Raw genomic sequence first — 22,683 nt, 5'->3', positions numbered from 1 at the left:
GTTCGCTTCGCTGAAAAAAATACGAAACACTATTCCGACAGATTTGTTGTGAGAGAAAAATATTATTTCGGCTTAAAAAAATAAACTGAAAAAAAACAGATTACAAAACAGGCCCCATGTGATAACATAATTTGGAAACAAACAAGCCGCATCACATGCACTCGCGCTGCCTGTTTGCTTGCATCCGAAGGAAAAAAACCCTCTTTCCTTCCGTCCTTCTGGAACAGCTCAACACGCATTCGGCCTTCCTCCGTTCAACTTTTCAACCGCGCTTCTCTTCTGGAACCATTCGAGCACCCCACCCCGTCCATCACACGAAGATCTAGGCCTCAATGACGCGTGGGTCTAGAAACCTAACAGCGCGTCGCGGTCCCATCTGCCATAGACCCACTCAAAACCCCACACCACACGACTACTCCCGTCTGGTCGTCAATGGAGAAAACTGGTCGAGCAGATTCCTTGTCCTTGTTACTGTAGTACCCCGTCCAACCCCCACAGCGGCGGCAACCACTGCCCGTAAATTCCATTCCTCCGCGTTCGGCCTCCCTCACCGCGCGACCATTCACCATTCCCTCCGCTCGAATCGGCAAGCCCGCATTTCGAGTCCCGGAGGCGGCCGCGAACCCTAACCCTACAGCGAGGGCTCGCCGGCGAGGAGTGGGGGCTCCGTTGGCCATGTCGATGGACTCGGACAGCTCGTCGCACAGCGTCGCCGACTACAGGAGCTTCCGCCAGATCACCCGAGACCGTAAGTCCGGTTCCCATTCTCAGCTTGTCACTAATCCTTGGCTAGCGGGGATGAGGTGGTCACTGTCGCTGCGCTTGTGTCTGGACTGAGGGAGGGGACGGAGATTGGTTTTGATTCCTGGGAAATGTTGATACGATGTTGGTATTTTTTTTATGTGCTTGCTTGGACAATTAGTTGGCGTGACGGACAGTATTTTTTTGTTGCTGCTAGGACTAGGACTTCGTGTCCGTATCACAACGGAGGCATATTTAGTGTGAAAAACTGCAGTGGAATTGAACTAGCGCTGTGGGCGACACAACACCACTGTTGTAGTTCAATAGAGTTTGTATGCATCTTCCATGCCCAAGACTGAGCTCATATTTATGACTTTATTTTCCACTTCATGCATGCACTGGATGAAAGGAAATACTTCCATTCACTTTATTGTAATCAGGCACTGCAGTTGATTTGATTGGCTTCCTGTATTAAGAATACAATTGCTAGCATTATTGTTGGAAAGCTTTTATGATCCTGCAATCAGATAATTTTATTGCTATTGCAGCACGGTTTCATGAGTTCAAGACTGCACGCAGTTTCAGAATCTCCAATCCTTAAATTTTCCTTCTTTGCCTTTTGACAGTTTGGAGATTGATCTCCAGTAAAAGCACCTATGACCACCAATTCAATGATTTTTCAAATATAAAAATATGAATCAGAGTACTGTTTATAGTTACTTATAAAAAATTATAGCTGGCAACTTGTGTATATTTTTATTGTCACATGTTTTATCTTTACCATTTGCCTAGAACTCTTATGTGTTTTTGTACAATCACATTTTGTTTTTACCACTTCTCTTTTCTGATCCTATATTTCTGTGTGTGTACACAATTCAACTTAGCTTAATATGGTGCGGGCCTCTAAATCTTGGCCTACTGATACCACTTCTTTATTTACTGTAGACTACCTACCACATTTATAAATTAACATTTGTTTGTTTATTATTGTTGCAATCATATAGGTTTGTTACTTGAGATGTTGAGATCGACGCGGAAGAGTTCAAAATCAACATGGAAGGTATTCTTGGAGAATGGAGGAAGATGATCTTCTAGTTTCAGATGTTCCATTTTCATGCACATAAAATTGTGTCATGAATTTCAGGTTCTAATCATGGACAAACTTACGGTCAAGATAATGTCATTTTCATGCAAGATGGCAGATATCACAGAAGAAGGGGTTTCATGTAAGTAGACTCATCTAAATATGTTACGTTATGTGTGTTATATACCTATTTCTTATGAGATATTTGTTGTATCCATCGTTCAGAATTTTGTTTTTTACACTCAATAATGTGGCACCTAGACATGAAAGTAAATCTGTACAGTACATCTCAGATCTGTATAACAATAATATAAGTAATTCTGTTATCTTCTAAAGCATTTCTTATGGCATCTCAGATTGTGTTCATAATATGGTTTCTTTTGTGTAAACCTTTGAGCTGGCATCATGTGGTGTTTGGAGTATAACTAGTTTATACTTGAAACTTGAAAGCGTACAATTTATCTGAAACCACAATAATTCTAAACTGACATTAAACTGCAGTAGTTTCTAATGGAACTATATTGTTGTGACAAACTGTAAAATTAGTAGAGTTAAGTCTGAATTAGTTGTGTAGTATCTGTTAGTCCCTCGGCTGTCCCTACACTTGTAAGCAGTAAGTTTACTAGCACACTCACTCACTATGGCTAGAGGTAGAAGAAGATATTGAGAACCGCTCACACACACATAACACAAGCCCAGCGCTGGCTGAAAGCTCTGCTTCTGGATGTGGCAAGCTGAACTCTGTATTGCCTTTGGATAGAATATATACAACTCTAGTTGTACCTCTACCAGGTACATAGTTGTTGGTGAATACGCCAACCACCTACTACCGGAGTACAGAGTACACCAACTACCTACTCCTAAGGTACAAGGGTAAACCAACTACCTACTCCTAAGGTACAAAGCTTAGCTTAGCCATCTCCACTCTTCATGGCTGAAGTATACCACTACTACTATGGCCTACTGCCTTACTAGCTACAAGAGCTGGTCGGCAGAGTCGATCAGTCTCCAACTCCCAATAGGGAGTGGTCGGCCGAGCCGACCATTCTCCAACAATGGAGAAACGGGGGGCAACAGATTATGTCTTACAATTCTTCCCCTATTCCTGCTGCTAATCCGATGCCTTGACCTCATCCATGCCAATCATCTTCCTCAGCTCCATGAACCGCAAGCGCCCGAGTGACTTGGTGAGGATGTCAGCGAGATGTCTGCCGGTCTCGACGAACTCGATGACGATCTGCCCTCCATCGATGCAGTCCCGGAGAAAGTGAAACTTGATGTCAATGTGCTTGCTCCGGTCGTGGAGGACAGGGTTCTTGGTGAGGGTGATGGCGGGCTAGTTGTCCACCATCAGAGCTGGCGGGTGAGCTTCCTCGCCGGTCAGCTCGCCCAACAGCCGGTGCAGCTAGACAGCCTGGCACGTCGCCATGGCCGCTGTGATGTACTTCGCCTCACACGTCGATAGCGCCACGATCTTTTGCTTCAGCGACTGCCAAACAATGGGGGCCGCTCCAAAGAAGACGAGCACGCCGGAGGTGCTCCGTCGCCCATCAATGTTGCCCGCCATGTACGCATCGCTAAAGACAGTGAGCTTCGGCTCACCTTCCTTTGCCTTGGGGGGTGCCTCACTGAACACCGAGAGCCGCAACCCACCCTTGCCGCCACTCTTGGGGAAGATGATCGCTTGATCGAGCGTCCCCTTGACGTAGCGCAGCAACCTTTGCACTGCCGACAAGTGATCTTCGCGCGGGTCCTCCATGAAACGGCTGACGTACCCAACCGCGAACGCAATGTCCGGTCGGGTATGAGTCAGGTAGCGCAGCCCGCCGACGATGCTCCGGTAGCGCGTTGCGTCCACCTTCGCAACAGTGCTGTGCTTGCTCAGCTTCAGCCGCTGCTCCATCGGAGTCGCGCACGGCTTGCACTCCGCCATGCTGCCACGCTCCAGCAGCTTCTCCGCTTAGGCGCGCTGACCCAGGGAGATGCTCTGTTTCTCCTGCCTCACCTCGATGCTGAGGTAGTAGGAGAGCGCGCCAAGATCGCTCATCGTGAAACGAGCCGCCATCTCGCGCTTGAAACCGTCGATGTCCTCTGCTCGCGCTCCGGTGACGATTAAGTTATCCACGTACACGCCGACGACGAGCTCCTTCCCCGTCGCCGCGTGTAGAGCGCATGCTCTGTAGCGCAGCGAGTGAACCCAAGCTCGCCCAAGGTGGCGTCGAGCTTGGCGTTCCAAGCCCGAGGGGCCTGCAGCAGCCCGTAGAGCGCCTTGCGCAGCTTGATCACCTTGTGCTCAGCGCCCTTGACGGCGAAGCTCGGAGCTTGCTTGACGGAGACCATCTCCGCGAGCTCGCTGTTGAGGAACGCAGACTTGACGTCGAGGTGTGGACGCGCCAATCCTTCGCTGCTGCCATGGCCAACAGCAAGCGAACGGACTCCATTCACGCCACCGGAGCAAAGACTTCCTCGAAGTCGATGCCCTCACGCTACACGAAGCCGCAGGGCGACGAGCCGAGCCTTGTACTTGACAATGGCGCCGCGCTTGTCCCGTTTCACCTTGTAGACCCACTTCAAGCCGATCGGCCTGTAGCCCACCGGTGGATCTACAAGCTCCCATGTGCCATTGTCCTCGATGGCCTTCATCTCTTCCAACATCGCCCGTCACCAATTGGCGTCGCGTTCAGCCACTGCAAACGTCGGTGGTCCTCAGCACTAACAAGGAGCAGCTTTGGGTCATCGAGCAGCTGACTCGCCAGGCCTGAGGCCCCTGCATTGCCGACGATGTTGTCCAACCTGCGGAACCGCACCTCCTCGTCATCGTGGAAGGCATCCACGAACTCGCTGATGTCGCTCGGAGGGGAGGTGAACTCGAGTGGAGGTGTCCCCTGGCCTCCCTAGTTTTGCCGGAGTGGTCGGCATCGCTTCTGGATCGCTCGGCACCACTGCTGGAGTGGTCGGATCCACTACTGGAGTCAGTCGGCACCACTCCTGGAGTGGTCGGCTCCACTGCTGGAGCGCTTGGCACTGCTGCTGAAGTGCTCAGCACCCCCTCTGGAGTGGCCGGCATTGCTGCTGGACCGCTTGGCACCACTCCTGGGGTGGTCGACACCTCTTCTCCAGTGTCTCCACCACCGTGGATGACTAAGTGTTCAACGACGAAGGTACTACTCAAGGTGCCAGCTTCCCCCGTGCCTGGACCCTCCTAGTCCCAGGCCGCCATCTCATCGAACACCACATCCCTAGAGATCACCACCTTGCCTCTCATGGGATCATAAAGCCGATAGGCCTTGCTGCCCTCCTCGTAGCACAGGAGCACCATCGGCGTGCTCCTATCTTCTAGCTTGCCGAGGTGAGGCTTGGTGTTCTTCACATGGCCGACGCAGCCAAATGTTCTGATGAAGGACACATTCGGCTTGCGTCCATGCCAAGCCTCGAACAGCGTCTTGCCCTTCAGGGCCTTGGTGGGCGCGCGGTTGAGGATAAACACCGCCATGGTCACCGCCTCTCCCCAGAACTCCTGTCGGCATCTTCTTAGCCTTCAACATGGATCGAGCCATGCCGACCACCGTCTGGTTCCGCCGCTCCACCACGCCATTCTGCTGTTGTGCGTACGGCGCGGTGTGGTGTCGCACCACACCCTGATCTGCGTAGTATGCAGCGAATTCGACCGAAGTGAATTCGCCGCCGCGACCAGTCCACAGTACGCGCAGCTTCTTGCCGCTCTCTGCCTCCGCGAGCGCCTTGAACTTCTTAACCACTTCCGCCGCCTCGGTCTTGCTGGTCAGAAGCTGCAGCCACATGTACTGGCTGCAGTCATCCACCAGCAAGATGAAGTACTTGCGTCCGCTGGGCGTCGCCGGCGTGATCGGCCCGCAGAGGTCACCGTGGACCAACTCGAGAGCCTCTGCCGTGCGGTACTTCGCCGTCTTCGGGAACGGCAGCCTTCTTTGCTTCCCAGCCAGGCAGCTGTCACACAGCTTGCCTGCGTGCTCAATGTGAGGCAGCTTAGTAACCATCTTCTCCAGCCGACCAAGAGCGTCGAAGCGGAGATGTCCATATCGGCCACGGTTCCTCCGTGCGCCGTGCAGCCAAGCAGATGGGCTGCTCCACCTTAAGGTCGAGCAGGTACAGCCGGTTCCGGGACCTCTTCACCTTCGCAAGAAACTGCTGCTCTCGGTCCCTGATCTTGAGGACGTCGTCCTTGATCAGTATCTCGTTGCCGCGCTCATCTAGCTGGCCAATGCTGATGATGCCTGAACGCAGCTGCGGGATGTAACATACATCCGTCAGCGCGTTGTGCTCGACGTTCTGGCACCTGAAGATGATGGTGCTGCGCCCTCAGATCGCCACCCTTGAGCCGTCACCGAACTTCACCGTGCCGGTCACGTTGTCGTCGAGCTCGGAGAAGGCTTCGTTAGAGCCCGTCATGTGGTTGCTGGCGCCGGAGTCCAAGTACCACCACCGCTCCTCGTTGGGCGTGCGGTTCGTCGAGGTTGACAGCCTTCAGAGCCTTCTTAGGCCCTTCCACCGCCATCACCTCTTCCTTCTCCTTGGGCTCAACATCGTGCAGGGCACAGAACGTCGCCATCATGAGAGTGGCCTAATCATCATCATTAGCCTGCGCCAGATGAGCCTCAACCTTCTTCTCCTACTTGCGATTTGGGCATTCCTTTGCCCAATGGCCCGTCTCCCCGCAGCGCCGGTAGGCGTTGGGGTCGACCTTCTTCTTCTTCTCCGAAAAAGCCTTGCCGTGACGCTTGCCATCGTCACCGCGGTTGGAGGAGGCTTCCCCGGACTTCTCCTTCATCCGGGTAGCCCACTCCTCCTTTGTCAGCAGCAGCTTGCCGCTGTCCGTCGTTGCTGTGGCCTGCTCCATGCTCTCGTCCACCGCCCGCAGACGGCTTGTCATATCCTCAATGGTGAGGGTGGACAAGTCCAGCATCGTCTCTATGAAGAAAGCAATCTGGATGTACTTCGCCGGCACGGAGTGGAGGTACTTGGAAACCGCCTCTTCTTTCGTCGATGGTGACACCGTAGTTCCACAGCTTGCTGATGAGCGTTTGCAGGCGGAGGGAGAAGTCCACCGACTCTGATGGATAAGTCTTTGTGTAGGTCTTTGTGGGGCAGCAGCAGCATGGTGGTCTTGCTGTCCAAGGATAGCATCCTTGACTGGAGGACAGCATCTTAGCATCTAGGACTAACATCTAGGACAGCATCTTAGACTAGCATCTTGGCATATGCTTGGCTGGTTAACAGCCTATAAATATGTATCTCCAACCCCTCAGGTTGGTATGGTATTTGTGTGAGAAATAAACCAAAAAATTACCCCAACTCCTAGTGTCATCCTCTCTCGATGAGAGTAAGAATTCTGCTACTATCAAGAGTAAGAATTTAGCGACTAACAACTGGTATCAGAGCTGTACTATCCTGTAGCCTGAGCATCTCCTGCTCATCTCCTTTCCCAGCCGCGCAACAGCCCCTAGCTGGGAGCAGCAGCAGCTCTGGCCGCTCCTGCTCACTCCTCTCCCTCTGCGCACTCTGAAGCAGCCCTCTCATGCAGCAGCCCCCTGGTAGCGCGTTATGTCCACAGGGTAGTCTCAGCGCTCGGTCGCCTCGAGCACGCGGCGTCGGCAGGAGGCCGAACTTGCCGAGGAACGCGAGCGAGCGGCGGCAAGGGCGTCGAGGCTGGCAGCAGCCAGAGCGGAGGTGGAAGCGGCGACTGATGCAGCGCGTGCGGCGGCAGCAGAGGTCGAGGCTCTGCGCGACAGCATCAGCAGCTCCGTTTCTGCTGACGACAGCGTCGACGCGGACCTCAAGCTGCTGGGGAGGGAGGTAGCGCGAGCGCGGGCGGCGCAGTGGGTAGCCGCGCACGCCCACGAGCGCGGCGGCAGCCTAGACAGGCGCGGACGCGCCGGCGGCGCTCTTGGAGGAGGCGCGCACGGCAACGGTGGCGGACGGGTCGATGGAGAGCGCGGCCGTCACAGGCAGCGTGGCTCTCTCCTCGGATCGGTACCATGGTTACCATGGGCTTCAGGTTGTTGTCAGGGACGTCGGCCGCAGGTGCGGCACATGTGGGAGGCAGTCCGGTACGGCAACGTCGACTACGACCAGGATCGACGGGCGCTGGATGCCCTCATCGCTGCAGTCCCGTCCGAGATGCAGTTCTCGCTTACCAACAAGCGGACTTGCCAAGGAGGCTTGGAACGCCATCGCTGCGGCACGCATCGGCAGCGACCGCGCCTGCAAGTCCACACTGCAGGCACTTCGCAAGGAGTGGGAGAACCTGGCCTTCAAGCCATGTGAGGACGTTGATGACTTTGCTCTCCATCTCAACATTCTGTTGCAGAAGATGGTGCAGTTCGGCGATGACACTTACGGCGAGGAGCTGTCGAAAAGCTCTTCCGCTGCGTCCCCGAGAAGTACAAGCAAATGGCTCGCTCGATCGAGTTCCTGCTGGATCTCTCCACGATGTCGATCGAGGAGGCAATAGGTCGCCTCAAGGTCGTCGACAGCGATGAGCCACAGTCTCTCTCGGGGCCCATCACCACTGGCAGGAAGCTCCTCACTCGGGAGCAGTGGGCTGCCTGCCAAGGTGACCGGAAGAAGGGGGAGCCTTCTTCTGCGACAGGCGGCTGCAAGCGTGGCAAGCCGTGCAAGGCGCGCAGAGATGCCCAGGCCGGGGCGCGAGGACGTGCCGAGGGTGATGCCCACGGAGACACCAAGGGCGGCGCCTTGAAATCCATGAAACATTAGTTCCTTTTACTTCTACCAAATATATACATTCATTTTCTTCTAAAGGAAATTTTACAGTCTCTTACCAGAAGTACTATATATACATACAACCATACAAGTTCAGCCTTGGCAACTCTTTGCAGTGGTTGAAGACCTATACAAACGGAGGCAGCCATTGCCTTCAATGGATGCAATTTATTTCATGCAGCCTACTAAAGAAAAGTAAGTTTTGCTAATTAATTCTCATTGACATGGTTGGTTATGTCAGCCTGTAAGCCTCTTCTGCTCTGTAGTTCTGTGATCTTTTAAAAGTTAAAACCATATCTTGCTAAACTTTACTTAAACATATAAAATGCTTCCCTAAGAATAGAATTATGTAACCGTCAGTATGATCTTTTTTCTTTATATGTTGCCGTGCTGCATTATGATCAGAATTTCAGAAGTATGTGGGTGGTGTGTTATTTTTCTTGTCTTACTTTTGACTTCCATCATTGTGTCCTTGATGATTATGAATGATTCAGTTTATCACTTGGGCTGGTCCCTTATGCACCTCCGATCGTCTTTAGGTGGATAAAACAGATTTCAAATATGTTGGGAGAATAGCTTCTTCTTTTTGTGACTTTGGGAGAATAGCTTCTATTTGGTTCCAATCAACAAGGCAGTAGATTGCTGTGGCATATGTACCTGGTATTTCTCTGGTAATGGTTGAAATTTGGTTTGTTCATCCAGTTCTATAACCATTTTTTGTGGTGATAATGCAGTGTTCGTATATTCATGTCCGACATGTCAGGAAAAAATTCATTGTACAAGAAGTATGTGATCAAAACAAACTTTTTTGTGGCCATCTGTTACAGATTTAAGTACTAATAGCATGATGTGAAACCTGGTGCAGAGCTTATGTTTTTTTCAGTTCTCCCGTACAGAGAGAATTGGTAGCTCATATAAAAAAGGATTCAACTGTACTAACTCGCATCAGTGCACTCAGTGAGGTTATTTGGCCACCATCTATTTATTGCATGTTCATTCTTTTTAACTTCACACTTATGCTATATCTGACTTTTGTTCCATGCTTCAGATGAACTTGGAATACTTTGCTATTGATAGTCAGGTACTTGATACTTCTGCTTGTAGTAACCCTTTTTGATTGCCTATTTGTTATGAACTTGTTAGAGTGATACTTCAAACAGAAACTGAATTTATCTCTTCTCTTAACATTCATTTTGAAGTTTTGATAATACTTAAATGTTGTGTCTAGGGCTTCATAACTGACCATGACAAGGCCTTGGAGGAGTTGTTTAGTGAAGATGCAGAAGGCTCACACAAGTACAATGCATGCCTTAACACAATGGCTACAAGAATTGCTACAGTGTTTGCATCATTGAGGGTACTGTCTTCCCATTTTATGCTGTATGTAGAGTCTTCATACCTTCATGTTTGTTTTGATTTTATACTGTAAGAGGAAATCATGTATAGTGTGCATTATTGTACAGCCACTGAATAAGGATTGGAAAAATCTTTGCGCCATGTTAGAGCTCATCAGAGTAGTACCTTGGGTTATATCTCGTAGTTTGCTTTATTATTGTTTATTGAGATGAAATCTTATTATGTCCTTTGTTTAGTGATAAGATGACACTCTTTATATGGGTAAAGATAGATATGGTTGTTATGGCCAAGGCCCTTGTGAGGAGACAACTTTAGAAGGAAGCAAGATAAATTAAGCAAGTCTCCTAGTTCACAAAGTCTTACTGTGATCTTCCTCTTACAGGCTATTTTATATCCATCCCTTATCTAGTTCCCTCGTTCTAATTGCTGTTCTACCTCAAGTTGTCGGACATGACCTCTCTCCAATAGCTGTTTATCCTCCATATATAGTAGCAGACGTCACATGTTAATCGTATATCATTTCTGGAAACCTGCGGCCTATAAAAGTATTTTACACTGCAACACACAAGTGACATGGTGTTGGATTGGCAGTAGTTCTGCCACCATAGAAAAACTAGCAACAAGGAACATCAGCTGCAATGTTTTTGCACTGAATGGAATCATGCATGGAAGGAAATTGATTGAAAACAGGATAAATTTGACTCTGAAGTATCACTACAATTTTACTTTCTTCTAACTGGAATGCTGATTCATAATGCTTATTTCAAGTTTTCTAAAGCTGAACATATTGAACTATTCTAGGAATTTCCTCGTGTGCACTACCGTGTAGCCAGAACAATCGATGCATCTACTCTGACGACACTACGAGATTTGGTCCCAACAAAGCTTGCTGCTGCCGTGTGGAATTCCCTTGCTAGATATAAGTCGACGATACCTGAATTTCCACAAACAGAAACATGTGAACTACTTATTGTTGACCGATCAATAGATCAGGTAGGAAGTGAATTCCAGTTTACACATTTCCCATATTGCTGGTGCATCCTTTGATATCATGTTCTCTTGAGCACTGCAGATTGCACCAATTATTCATGAGTGGACATACGATGCTATGTGCCATGATCTACTGTGTATGGATGGCAACAAGTATGTGCAAGAGGTGAGTACAACAGCAGCATACAGTCTTACACTGTACCTCACTAGTTTACCTTATTCAGTTCTTGCTATGTTTTTATGCATGACTCTTAAAATTCATGGCACCCTCAAACAATAGGTTCCAAGTAAGAATGGTTCAGCAAATGAGAAAAAGGAGGTTTTGTTGGAGGATCATGATCCAGTATGGCTTGAGCTGCGGCATGCGCATATAGCTGATGTAAGATTGTTTCCACTTTCATCTTTAACTATAGTCATATGCTTTGTTGACTTAATGATGAAATCAACATTTCAGGCTAATGAAAGGCTGCATGAAAAGATGACCAGTTTTGTATCAAAGAACAAAGCAGCTCAACTACAGCAGGCAAGGTTTGTTCAGGAAATGCAACTTTTGCAGATTAGAGGGGTAATCGAGTGTTAGCTGAAGGGTATTTTTTTTTGCAATTGTTAGAATAATTTTTACCGCTGTTCGTACTATGGACAGTTCTGTTGTTCTGTCTGATCAGCAGAGCGTTGTTTGCTGCACAGACTAAGCCCTGGGTGGTGAAGGGCAGGCCTGGTGCAGTGGTCAGAGCTGTCTCACTGAGTCACCAGGTCGTGGGATCGAAGCAGCCTCTCCGCAGATTTGCGGGGGGAAGGCTTGCCTCGGTTTTTCCCTTCCCCGGACCCCACTCATGTGGGAGCCTCCGGCACTTGTGTCTGCCCTTTCCCTTTAGACTAAGCCCTGGGTGCTTAGATGTGTGTGCAATCTTTAAATTTGGTGGTTTAGTGGATACTCGAAATGGTTAAATTTGCTTGTAATTTCGTTGCTATGAAATAATAAAATTCAGGCTTCCCTGTTGTGGAAAAAAAAAACTCTCTGTACACTAGAAAACTATAAATACTTTACAGAGGTGGTTCTGCTAAGTGTCCCTATGAATTGCTGTTGCCAGTTATGTCTAAAAAGTAACTAAAGGGGCAAGCAATGATGTTAGCTAAGGTATTAGTTACTTGGTAGCTGTGTCAATGAATATGGTTAACATTTATTCATAGGATCTATTTTGGGTGTCAGATCTGGTGGGGAGTTATCTACCAAGCAGTTGCAGAAAATGGTTCAAGCTCTTCCACAATACAGTGATCAAATTGACAAGCTCACCCTTCATGTTGAGGTTAGATGACATGCGTCTGCAAACTCAACAAAGACTATTTCTTATAACTGTTATATCTGCTTCAGTAGAATTGTCTGTTGATATATTATAGTGACCGCCTTTAGCCCATCATTTTTTTTTTTTTGCTTTTGGCTCCTTGGAAATTCTGTAGTTCAGATATCAATATACAAATGTTGATAATTCTACAAGAAATACTTGCATAGTTTTTCGTTGCATGGTGCACTCTACAATGGGGCAGAAGTTTGATTTGATAGGAGTAGATATGCAAACACATTTAACAGCTACTCTTGCTTACTCACCATGTGGGCCATCGGATTACATTTGGATGCATTCACTTGGGGTGGGGAACATGTCCACATGAATCAGCATTTTGAATAACACTTACTAGAGGAAGAAATCATAATCTGGTGTTTTCTAGGAAGAGAATAGCAGTATGACACAAAATACAATATTTATCGCTTCATGTTACTACAGATTGCAGGAAAGCTTAATAATATAATCAAAGAACAATACCTCAAAGATGTTGGACAGCTAGAGCAAGATCTTGTGTTTGGTGATGCTGGGACAAAAGAACTAATCAGTTTCTTACGAACCCGCATGGTAATTGTTGTTTGAACTACAGCATATAAGATACTGCACTTGTCTCTACACCGCTTAAAATATTTTGCTTAACTAATGCAGGATGTAAGTCGTGAAAATAAACTGCGTTTGCTGATGATTTATGCTTCCATCAACCCAGAGAAGTTTTTCGAAAGTGAGAAAGGTGCAAAGCTGATGCAGGTAACTTTGGTTTCATACTTTTATTATTTCACTATGAGTTCATTTTGTGTGTCATCTTCAGAAGTACAAGCATTTATTTTTGCCGACTTGAGCATATTTTCTCCAATGTCTCTAGCAGTATTATATCTTTATATAAGTGGTGTTATGTACTAGTTGAATGGTTTTGTGTCTTACTCCCTTCATCTAATCAGTTAGTTGCTGAGATGTTGTGAAGTACTTCTCAAAATATGATACCCTGAATAAAAGATTGCTTTGGTGCATCCAATTTTTCTGTGGTAGCACGACTGGTAACATGATATTTAGTCTCCACAATGCATGGAATGCAAACCAACATTGAAAAATAAAGTATGAGCATTATGAGGTTGATACTATTATTATACAATGGATAGTTTTTTGAATATTAGGGCCAAAATATATGGTAAGCCAACACTGCCAGGTTAGAATTCTGAGTGAACAAAGTTGTTTTTCCTTTTTAAAATTGTGTGTTTGTTATCTTGGCTCTAGGTTAGTAGCTAAAATCATTTCAATACATGTAATTTAAACCCTGTCTGTTTAGCAGTATAGCTGTCGAAGCTATGATTGCCAGCTGTTGATGAAGAGGTCTTTGTAATTATCTAGAATGCCCACCTGAAAGTTATATGTGTGGATAGTACTTTGAAAAATAAAGCATCATTTGCTTAATTGGACCATTTAACTTGTAGGTGCTTTTAACAAAGGCATGCCCTTCTACTTTAAGGAACTGACACACTGCCAAGAATATGCCTAAAATGCCCTTTAATTATATTTTAGGCACAACTTGAATTGAAAAGTGAAAGGGTGACTTGAATTAGGAAAACATGCCTTGGGAATAGTTAGGTAATAGTCATACATGAATTAAACTTTTGTTCAAAATATTGTCAAATATGAGAAAATGGAGGAAGCACCTCTAATATGTTTGTTCGAAAACAATTTAGCCAGATTTCCATGAGTGGTGACCAGTATAAAGTTATAGTTTGTGGTGATCCTTTTGGGATCCCTGTTGCTCTGTTGTTTTTCATGTAGATAGTCTCCGAGGGCTATCTGCTTGTAATCTCTACTATATCAATAGAAACAGACAGTGTCACTGTCGGTTTGTTCAAAAAAAAAAAAAGTAAGTTACAGTCTGTATAAAGTTATAGTCTTCCCGGTCACAAGTATTGTCTATTGTTTTTCTCCAGTAAAGTTACAACAGCTAGTCACAGATTGGAGGCTTCAGATTATTTAATGCTATACAATAAAATCATAAAGTGGCCATTTACTATAGAGTCAAAGTCTGTCTTGCCCCCCTGAACTCAAATTCTAAACCAGACAAATCCCCCCCCCCCCCCCCCCCCCCCCAACAACAACACACACAAACACAAAAAAAAGAGTTCAGTGTGGTTTCGAAGGTGGTTTGTTGATGTGGTGCATAAGCGGCATATTGAGCCCCACATTTTTTTTCACAACGCTAATACCGAATTTCATTACTTATGCAACGAAATTACAAAAGTTCGATACTTCAGCATCCCAAACCTCTAAAGCAAAAAAACCATGTGACAGATCACCAAGGGATCCGCCCACACGTGACCAGAACCAGCATCGTCCAGCAAAATACCCCAGTTTACCCAGCATATACATACACAAAAAGCAACCACAAAGTACAAGCCAGAGGCTCCAGCAGCACGCAGGCTGAAACAAACTATAGACACAGAATCATCCTGTATATGGAATGAGCTGATGTTCATCCTTGTTGACCGCTTCCAAGTCCTTGTGGAAGCACAGCACGACTTCCTTCAAGCCTTATATTGAGCCCCACATGTCATTGGTTTTAGCCATGTCATCTTTTATTGAATGTTGGGGCTCCTAAAAGACCTGAAATGAAAACAATCTTAACTCAAAAAGTTTTTGAGCTCGTCGAGCTCTACAAATTTGGTATAGAATGTGTCTACATCCGAGGTCATCTGAAAAATTCAATAATTTCAATTTTAAAATATAAAAATTTAAAACGTATATTTGGGCCTCTAAACGGTCTCAAATCTAAAAGTTGTCAACCACAAAGTTGTGGATCGCGTTGAGAGGAACTTTGGTATAGACCATGTCAATATCCAATGTCGTTTGGAAAGTGCAAAATTTAAATTTCAAATTCTGAGAACATGAAAAGAACATTTGGGCCTCTAAACAATCTCTAATAAAAAAAGTCGTCAACTACAAAGTTGTACATAGTATTGAGAGCTACAACTTCGGTTACATCAGTGATCGTTTGAAAAATTCTAAAATTTGCATTTCAAAATTTGATAGCTTAAAACAAATATTTGGGCCTGTAAATGATTTCAAATAAAAAGTTGTCAATTACAAAGTTTTAGATCCCATTGAGAGCTACAACTTCTCTTTACTATATTGCTTTTTTGTTACATTTTTACTTCCCCCCTTTGGTCTGTGTGTGGGACAACAGGCTTCATTGTGGTTGCTGTTGATGATCATTTTCTTTGACAGCTTGCAGGATTATCTGCTGATGACATGATTGTAGTAAATAATATGCGCTGCTTACGTGGATCTGATACTAAAAAGTCTTCAGTTGGGGCCTTTACTTTGAAATTTGATCTTCAGAAGGTAATTAGATTGTGAAACTTTTATATCAATTTATTTTTTGAAAATTTTAACTTCTCAGTGGCTTCAAAGTTTTAAAACTTTTACATGACTATCAGAAAAAGCCTGGTATCAGAAAGGAGCGGATTGGGGAAGAGTCAACATGGATGCTATCTCGATTTTATCCCATCCTGGAGGTGCAGAAAATTCAAAACTTACAGTCTAAGTAGTCATCTCAATATACTTAACGTAATGGCAATTTTTTTTTTACAAAAAAAGTTCCCTCCAATTGTTGATGGCATGATATTTTTGTGTCGAAAATGTACTGTGCTATTTTAGTCATCTTTATTTGTTAACTATTTTGCATGTTTTAGTGCACAGAGTATCACTTCTTGTGTTCTATTCTGGAGGTGTGTGTATCCTTTGATACGACTGTCCAATACCTATCGTCATTCACTGAGGCCAATCAACTGATGATTGGTCCATTGGTTTCAGCTATATCAGGCACCAGTCTTTTCTCCCATCATTCTTGTGCTGTCATGCGAGTAGGACATTCCTATTCCATGCGATCTCTGTAGTCTAAGACTTAAAGGGAAAAGTTCAACCTTTAAGCACTTCAATTTTATTGAAAAATCAGAGCATTTTCTTAGTTTCAACATAGTTTATGCAGTTTGGATGATATGGTCCCTGCAGTATGGATGACCATAAGCATGCAACTGTTTTATGTCTAGCTGGCTTCTGTAAGCAAGTTTTCTATATTGAGCTGGTTGCTGTAAGGTCGGCCATTCTTGCAACTTAACTGTTAAATCAGTATTTGCACTGATAGTGGAAAATCATGTCCTCTTGCTCTGTTTAGTTGGTACTCATTTTCTTCTGTATTTACGGGTGCATCTTTTGCTTTGTCTGTAGGACTTGATTGAGAAACTTAGCAAGGGTGAGCTACCAAAGGATGAGTACCACTGCATGAATGATCCTAGTCCTAGTTTCCGTGGAATTCCAGGAAGCACATCTGCTCGAACGAGCCCAGCTCATCAGCCAGCCCAATCCATGAGATCTAGACGAATAGGTGGCACATGGGCTAGACCTCGGAACTCTGATGATGGTTATTCGAGGTTAGTAAAGGCAACCTGGTTAGCCTTCTTTTATATCTGTCAACCATGCATTTGTGTTCTGTGCTCAGTGTCCTGATGTCCTGATGGACGTGGGCAAGGTAACTTGTTTTCTGTTGTCTGATGGGAATTCAGGTTTGTGCAACTTAGATGTGTGAAACATTATCTTCTCCAGTTGTTTGCTGTTGTATCTATACATTAACAGTGTCTTGCGCTTCCAATAAAAAGTACATTCCAAATTGTAAGTTGATTTTTGCTTTGTCCTAAGTCATACTTCTCTAATTTTGACCAAGTTTATAGAAAAATGCACAAACATCTACTACATCAAACTATGTTCATTAGATACACCATGAAATACATTTGATGGTGGATTCATTTGATATGTAGATGTTAATATATTTTCTATAACCTTGGTTAAAGTCAGACAATTTAACTTAAAACAGTCAAAACGACTTATAGTTTGGAATAGAGGGTGTATATATGACTTTGATTTGCAAAAGCGGAACTCTTTTAGGAAGTCCATGGAGGGCTCTCGCCAAAATTGAAACCCCCTGTACCCAAGTCACAATAGTGAGCCTTTTTAGGTTATAAAATTGTGCGCTTCACAATGTTAATTTTCCTTTAAATTAAGATCAGCTATGGATTGGACATCAAAAATTTAATTCAAAGTTTCCCCCCTTTTTGGACCAAAGGCACTTCAGCCCTGCTTTATATTGAGCAAAATACTCATGCTCGGTTTGCCAGCTTACAGAGGTTTATCACACTTAGTCTAGTACACAGGGACAGTCGTCAATAGAAATGGAGTAGGAGTTTTGATTGATAAGAGCCTCAAGAATAGTGTGGTGGGAGTGAGAAGGCAAGGAGATAGGATTATCTTAGTCAAGCTTGTCATTGGTGATATGGTCTTGAACGTAATTAGTGCGTATGCCCCCTAAGTAGGCCTCGACGAGAGTGCAAAGAGATAGTTCTGGGAATACTTAGATGGCCTGATTAGAGCTGTACCTAGTAGTGAGAAGCTTTTTATAGGAGGAGATCTTAATGGGCATGTAGGTACTACAAGCGTAGGTTTCGAGGCAGTTCATGGAGGTTTTGGGTATGGTAGTAGGAATCAGGAGGGGGAGGAAGTTCTGGACTTTGCGGTAGCTTTTGACCTGATGATAGCCAACACTTTCTTTAGAAAGAGAGAATCCCATCTGGTGACCTTCAGTAGCGGACAACACTAGCCAGATTATCTGTCCTCGCAAGAAGAAAGGACAAACGAGCATGCTTGGGTTGCAAGGTGATACCAGGGGAGTGTGTTGTTTCTCAACATAAGCTTTTGGTGGCAGACTTTCGTTTTCAGGTCCGTGCCCATAGGGATAAACAAGCTAAGATTGAAAGAACAAAGTGGTGAAAACTGAAAGGGGAGACGTCAGAGGTATTCAGAGAAAGGGTTATCAAAGAGGGCTCTTGGAAGGAAGAAAAGGACATAAACAACATTTGGGAGAAGATGGCAACCAACATTCGGAAGGTGGCCTCAGAGCTGTGTGGAGTAACCAAAGGAAGTGGAGGCGAGGCTAAAGATACTTGGTGGTAGAACGAGGAAGTCCAAAGGGCTATTAAGGAGAAGAAAGAATGCTATAGACGCTTGTACCATGACAGGAGTATGGACAACATAGAGAAGTACAAGGTGGCAAAGAAGACTGCAAAGCGAGTTGTAAGTGTGGCAAATAGTAGAGCGTACGAGGATCTTTACCAACATTTGGGTACGAAGGAACAAGAAAAGAACATTTATAGGATGGCTAGGGTTCGTGAGAGAAAGACAAGGGACTTCAACCAAGTTAAGTGCATTAAGGATGAAAGGGAGCATCTCTTGGTGAAGGAGGATGAGATCCGACATCGATGGCAAGAGTATTTTGACAAATTGTTTAATGGTGAGAATACGAACACAACCTTTCAGTTGGATGACTCTTTTGATGACACCAATAGGCGCTTATGCAGAGAATCCAAGAATCTGAGGTCAGAGAGGCGTTGAAAAGGATGAAAGGAGGTAAGGCGATGGGACCGGATGGTATCCCAATCGAGGTGTGGAGATGTCTCAGGGACATAGCTATAGTATGGCTAACCAAGCTGTTCAATCATATTTTTCGATCGAACAAGATGCCTGATGAGTGGAGAAGTATATTGGTACCGATCTACAAGAATGAAGGGGATATTCAAAATTGTACTAATTACCGGGGAATTAAGTTGATGAGCCATACTATGAAGCTATGGGAGAGAGTTATCGAGCATCGCTTGAGAGCAATAATGCAGGTCTCTATGAACCAATTTGGTTTTATGCCCGGAAGGTCAACCATGGAAGCCATTTTCTTAATAAGACAATTATGGAGCGGTATAGGGAGAAGAAGAAGGATCTACACATGGTTTTTATTGACTTGGAGAAGGTTTATGATAAAATACCAAGGAATGTTATGTGGTGGGCGTTGGACAAACATAAAGTCCCAACGAAGTACATCGGACTCATTAAGGATATGTACAACAATGTTGTGACTAGTGTTCGAACAAGTGATTGGAGACACGGATGACTTCTTGATTAGGATAGGACTACATCAAAGGTCAGCTTTGAGCCCTTATCTATTTGCCTTAGTGATGAATGAGGTCACAAGGGACATACAAGGGGACATCCCTTGGTGTATGCTTTTCGTGAATGATGTAGTGCTAGTTGATGAAAGTCGGACAAGAGTGAATCAGAAACTAGAGTTATGGTGGGAGACTTTGGAGTCCAAAGGTTTTAGACTCAGTAGAACTAAAACTGAGTATATAAGATGTGACTTCGGCACTACTACTCAGGAGGAGGAAGATATTAGTTTGGAAGGTCAAGTAGTGCTTAGGAAGGATATCTTTCGATATTTAGGATCAATGCTACAGAGAGATGGGGATATTGATGAAGATGTTAGCCATAGAATCAAAGCAGGGTGGATGAAGTGGCGTCAAGCATCTGGTGTCCTATGTGACAAAAGGGTACCACAGAAGCTAAAAGGCAAGTTTTATAGGACGGCGATTAGACCTGCTATGTTGTATGGTGTAGAATGTTGGCATACGAAAAGACAACATGTTCAACAGATAAGTGTCGTGGAAATGCGTATGTTGCGTTGGATTTGCGGTCATACAAGAAGGGATCGAGTTCGGAACGATGATATACGTGATAGATTAGGGGTAGCACCAATTGAAGAAAAGTTTGTCCAACACCGGTTGAGATGGTTTGGACATGTCCAACGGAGACCTCTAGAGGCACCGATGCGTAGTGGAATCCTAAGCCAGGATAGTAACGTGAAGAGAGGCTGAGGAAGACTGAAGTTGACTTGGGTAGAGGCAATAAAAGGAGACTTGTAAAGATGGAATATACCCAAAGACTTAGTCTTAGATAGGAGTGCTTGGAAAACAGTTATTCACGTGCTTGAACCTTGATTGCTTCTGCTGGGTTTCAACTCTAGCCTACCCCAACTTATTTGGGACTTAAAGGCTTTGTTGTTGTTATTGTTGTTGTTGTTGTTGTAGTAGTCTAGCCACCCTTGGTTTGCTCTGATTTAGGCGGGAAGGGCAGGTCTGGTGCAGTGGTGAGAGCTGTCTCACTGAGTCACCAGGTCGTGGGTTCGAAGCAGCCTCTCCGCAGATTTGCGGGGAGAAGGCTTGCTTCGGTTTTTTCCCTTCCCCAGATCCCACTCATGTGGGAGCCTTCGGCACTGGGTCTATCCTTTTTTTTTAGTCTGGCCACCCTTGGTTTGCTCGGTTTGCCATCTTACAGAGGATATATCCGACTAAATCAGATATTTGATGGACAATGGTTAAGTTGTATTTGTGTTTGGTATCTTAAAAACTATCGGTATTTGTATTTGATATCTGAAGAAAATTGCAGATATTCAAAAAATGTATTTTAAATAACTATTCGACCCTCTTCGGTCAGACAATTGGTTGGAAAGTATCTGTAAAGTTTACACTCTACTGATGACCAATGTGGATTTTTACAGTGACTCTGTACTGAAGCATGCATCAAGTGACTTCAGAAAGTTGGGCCAGCGCTTATTTATCTTTGTAATTGGGGGTGCTACTCGGTCTGAGGTACATTCGTCTACTTAAAACCAATCAACACAGAAATGATGATTTTTTTGTTTCTAACTCTCAGTCTGTGTCCTCTGTGAACGCGACTTCTACAGTTGCGTGTTGCCCACAAGCTGTCAGGCAAACTGAAGAGAGAAATTATCCTTGGCTCCTCTAGTCTCGATGACCCACCGCAGTTCATCACTGTAAGTTCGTCGGCTAATTTTTGGAGTCTTTCTTGTGTTCATTAGTCATACTTGGTAACTTGTTGTGTCTCGCTGTGCAGAAATTGAAGATGTTATCAACCGAGGAGCTGTCGCTGGATGATTTGCAAATATAACAATGCCAAGGACGATTGGCCTTGATATTCTCCACTGTAATTATTTACTTGCATCACTACAACAGGTTTAGTTATACTCCCTTAACCTTGTACCGAACCACAGGCTCTCTTACACAGGCTAGAGGGGCATGATATTCATTCGGTAGTCACCGTCAGATACTCACAATCCATACTCACAATCCAGTGTACATACATGACAGCGACCAGAGACTAATATAGGTGGCAACTTTATTAGATTGGTGGATCAGCGAAGTTCAATGTCCCGAGGACTTCTATTTGTCCTCAGATTGCTGTTATTTTGCGGGGAAAATAGATCTATGTATATTTTTTTAACTCAAACCGGAATTCGTGTCTAATATATAAGAGCAAAGAACGCACAATAGCAGGAGTCCGGCTGAACACCAAGATACACAGCATGCCACGAGCCGGAACATAGTACTCTGCTTAGGCCCGCTTCATTGGTGGAGCAGGGTTTTTTTTTTTTACTTCAGCTTCACAAGTAGCTTCGTGGGCAGAGTGAAGCTGTTTTGGTAAAACAACTCCGTGGTGGATAAAAAAGACAAAATGCTTAATCTTTTTTTTTCCTTAGTACCCTTCTTTCTTGCTTATTTTTCCCCTTCCCTTCTTTGTTCTTACCTTTTAGGGGTACTTTGGCAGCCTAGATTCCCGGCAGGATCCTGGCCTTTCCCCTAGGCCAATCTGCCTTGTGCCAGTCTCCTGCGCGTCAAAATTTTTTGCCCTTTGGCAGCCCACCAAGCCGACACAGCCTGCTTCCCTTCGTTTTCCACGTGGAAGAAATCCTTGTCATCCCTTAGGCCACGTGGCTCCACGCCTCGTGCTTCCCCTCGTTTTCCACGCGGAAGAAATCCTTGCCGGCCCTTAGGCCACATGGCTCCACGCCTCGACGTCCCTAACGGTTTGCGCAAAACTATGTGAAACAGCGGCTCCTCCATGCTCAGCCGCTTGGTGGGTGCGGCCGTGTACCCTAGTTCGGTGGCTCCTCCATGCTCAGTCACTTCTACTCTGCGCTCGGCGAAAGAGCCCTTCCTTGCACATGCCTGTGTCCATGCTGGGGCAAATCCGTCCAAGGTCTGTAGATCTTAGAAGGAACAGGGTGAAGCTATATTTTTTGGCTTCGTCTCCCTTCCCACCTTCTCTCAAGGGGCTTCTATTGCAAAGCTAGAGCCTTTGGAGGCGTTTGGTTGGTGGAGTGGAGAAGTTACTGGGTAAAGCTACCGTACAAGCGTAGCTACCCACCCCCTTGCTCTCTCCCTATCAAATTATAAGGGGTCGTTTGGTGCATATCTCTCGCTCTACATGCTTCCGTACGGAGTGCTTCTGGTCACGCTCAGCGGCCACTTTGCAACCCGAATGGTCTCGCAAGACTATAAGCCCTTGGTGTACAAGTAGTGGTGCACGCAAGCATCAAGTAGCAAGAGGCATACAAACACCACTAACACTAGGGCTAAACCTAGAGAAAGCGCTTTTAGCAGTGGGCTAACTAGCCTAAACACTTCGCAAAAAATACCTACACTAATCACCGAGTGATTTCACTAA

At 45.5% G+C, this 22,683-nt stretch overlaps 1 protein-coding gene across 2 annotated transcripts; it reads left to right on the top strand.

Moving 5' to 3' along the window:
* Positions 1–309: 309 nt before the first annotated feature.
* Positions 310–21,360, top strand: LOC136496386 (probable protein transport Sec1a). Of its 2 annotated transcripts, XM_066492045.1 has the most exons (21): positions 310–748; positions 1,746–1,801; positions 1,886–1,967; positions 8,701–8,779; positions 9,319–9,369; positions 9,450–9,546; positions 9,633–9,665; positions 9,813–9,941; positions 10,742–10,933; positions 11,013–11,096; positions 11,211–11,309; positions 11,385–11,458; positions 12,141–12,237; positions 12,712–12,837; positions 12,919–13,017; positions 15,508–15,624; positions 15,720–15,797; positions 16,510–16,712; positions 20,717–20,807; positions 20,903–20,992; positions 21,073–21,360. In XM_066492045.1, the coding sequence occupies exons 1-21, from the start codon at positions 676–678 to the stop codon at positions 21,124–21,126; spliced, it is 2,004 nt and encodes a 667-aa protein (XP_066348142.1). In that variant the 5' UTR covers positions 310–675; the 3' UTR covers positions 21,127–21,360. The 2 variants fall into 2 exon arrangements, with proteins under 2 accessions (XP_066348142.1, XP_066348143.1); XM_066492046.1 differs by lacking the exons at positions 310–748; positions 1,746–1,801; positions 1,886–1,967; positions 8,701–8,779 and adding an exon at positions 9,164–9,244.
* The last annotated feature ends 1,323 nt before the right edge of the window (positions 21,361–22,683 follow it).

This window comes from Miscanthus floridulus, chromosome 12 (genome assembly GCF_019320115.1).
Source record: "Miscanthus floridulus cultivar M001 chromosome 12, ASM1932011v1, whole genome shotgun sequence".
Classification (NCBI taxonomy): Eukaryota; Viridiplantae; Streptophyta; class Magnoliopsida; order Poales; family Poaceae; genus Miscanthus; species Miscanthus floridulus.
This window is presented reverse-complemented; position numbering and strand designations above follow the sequence as displayed.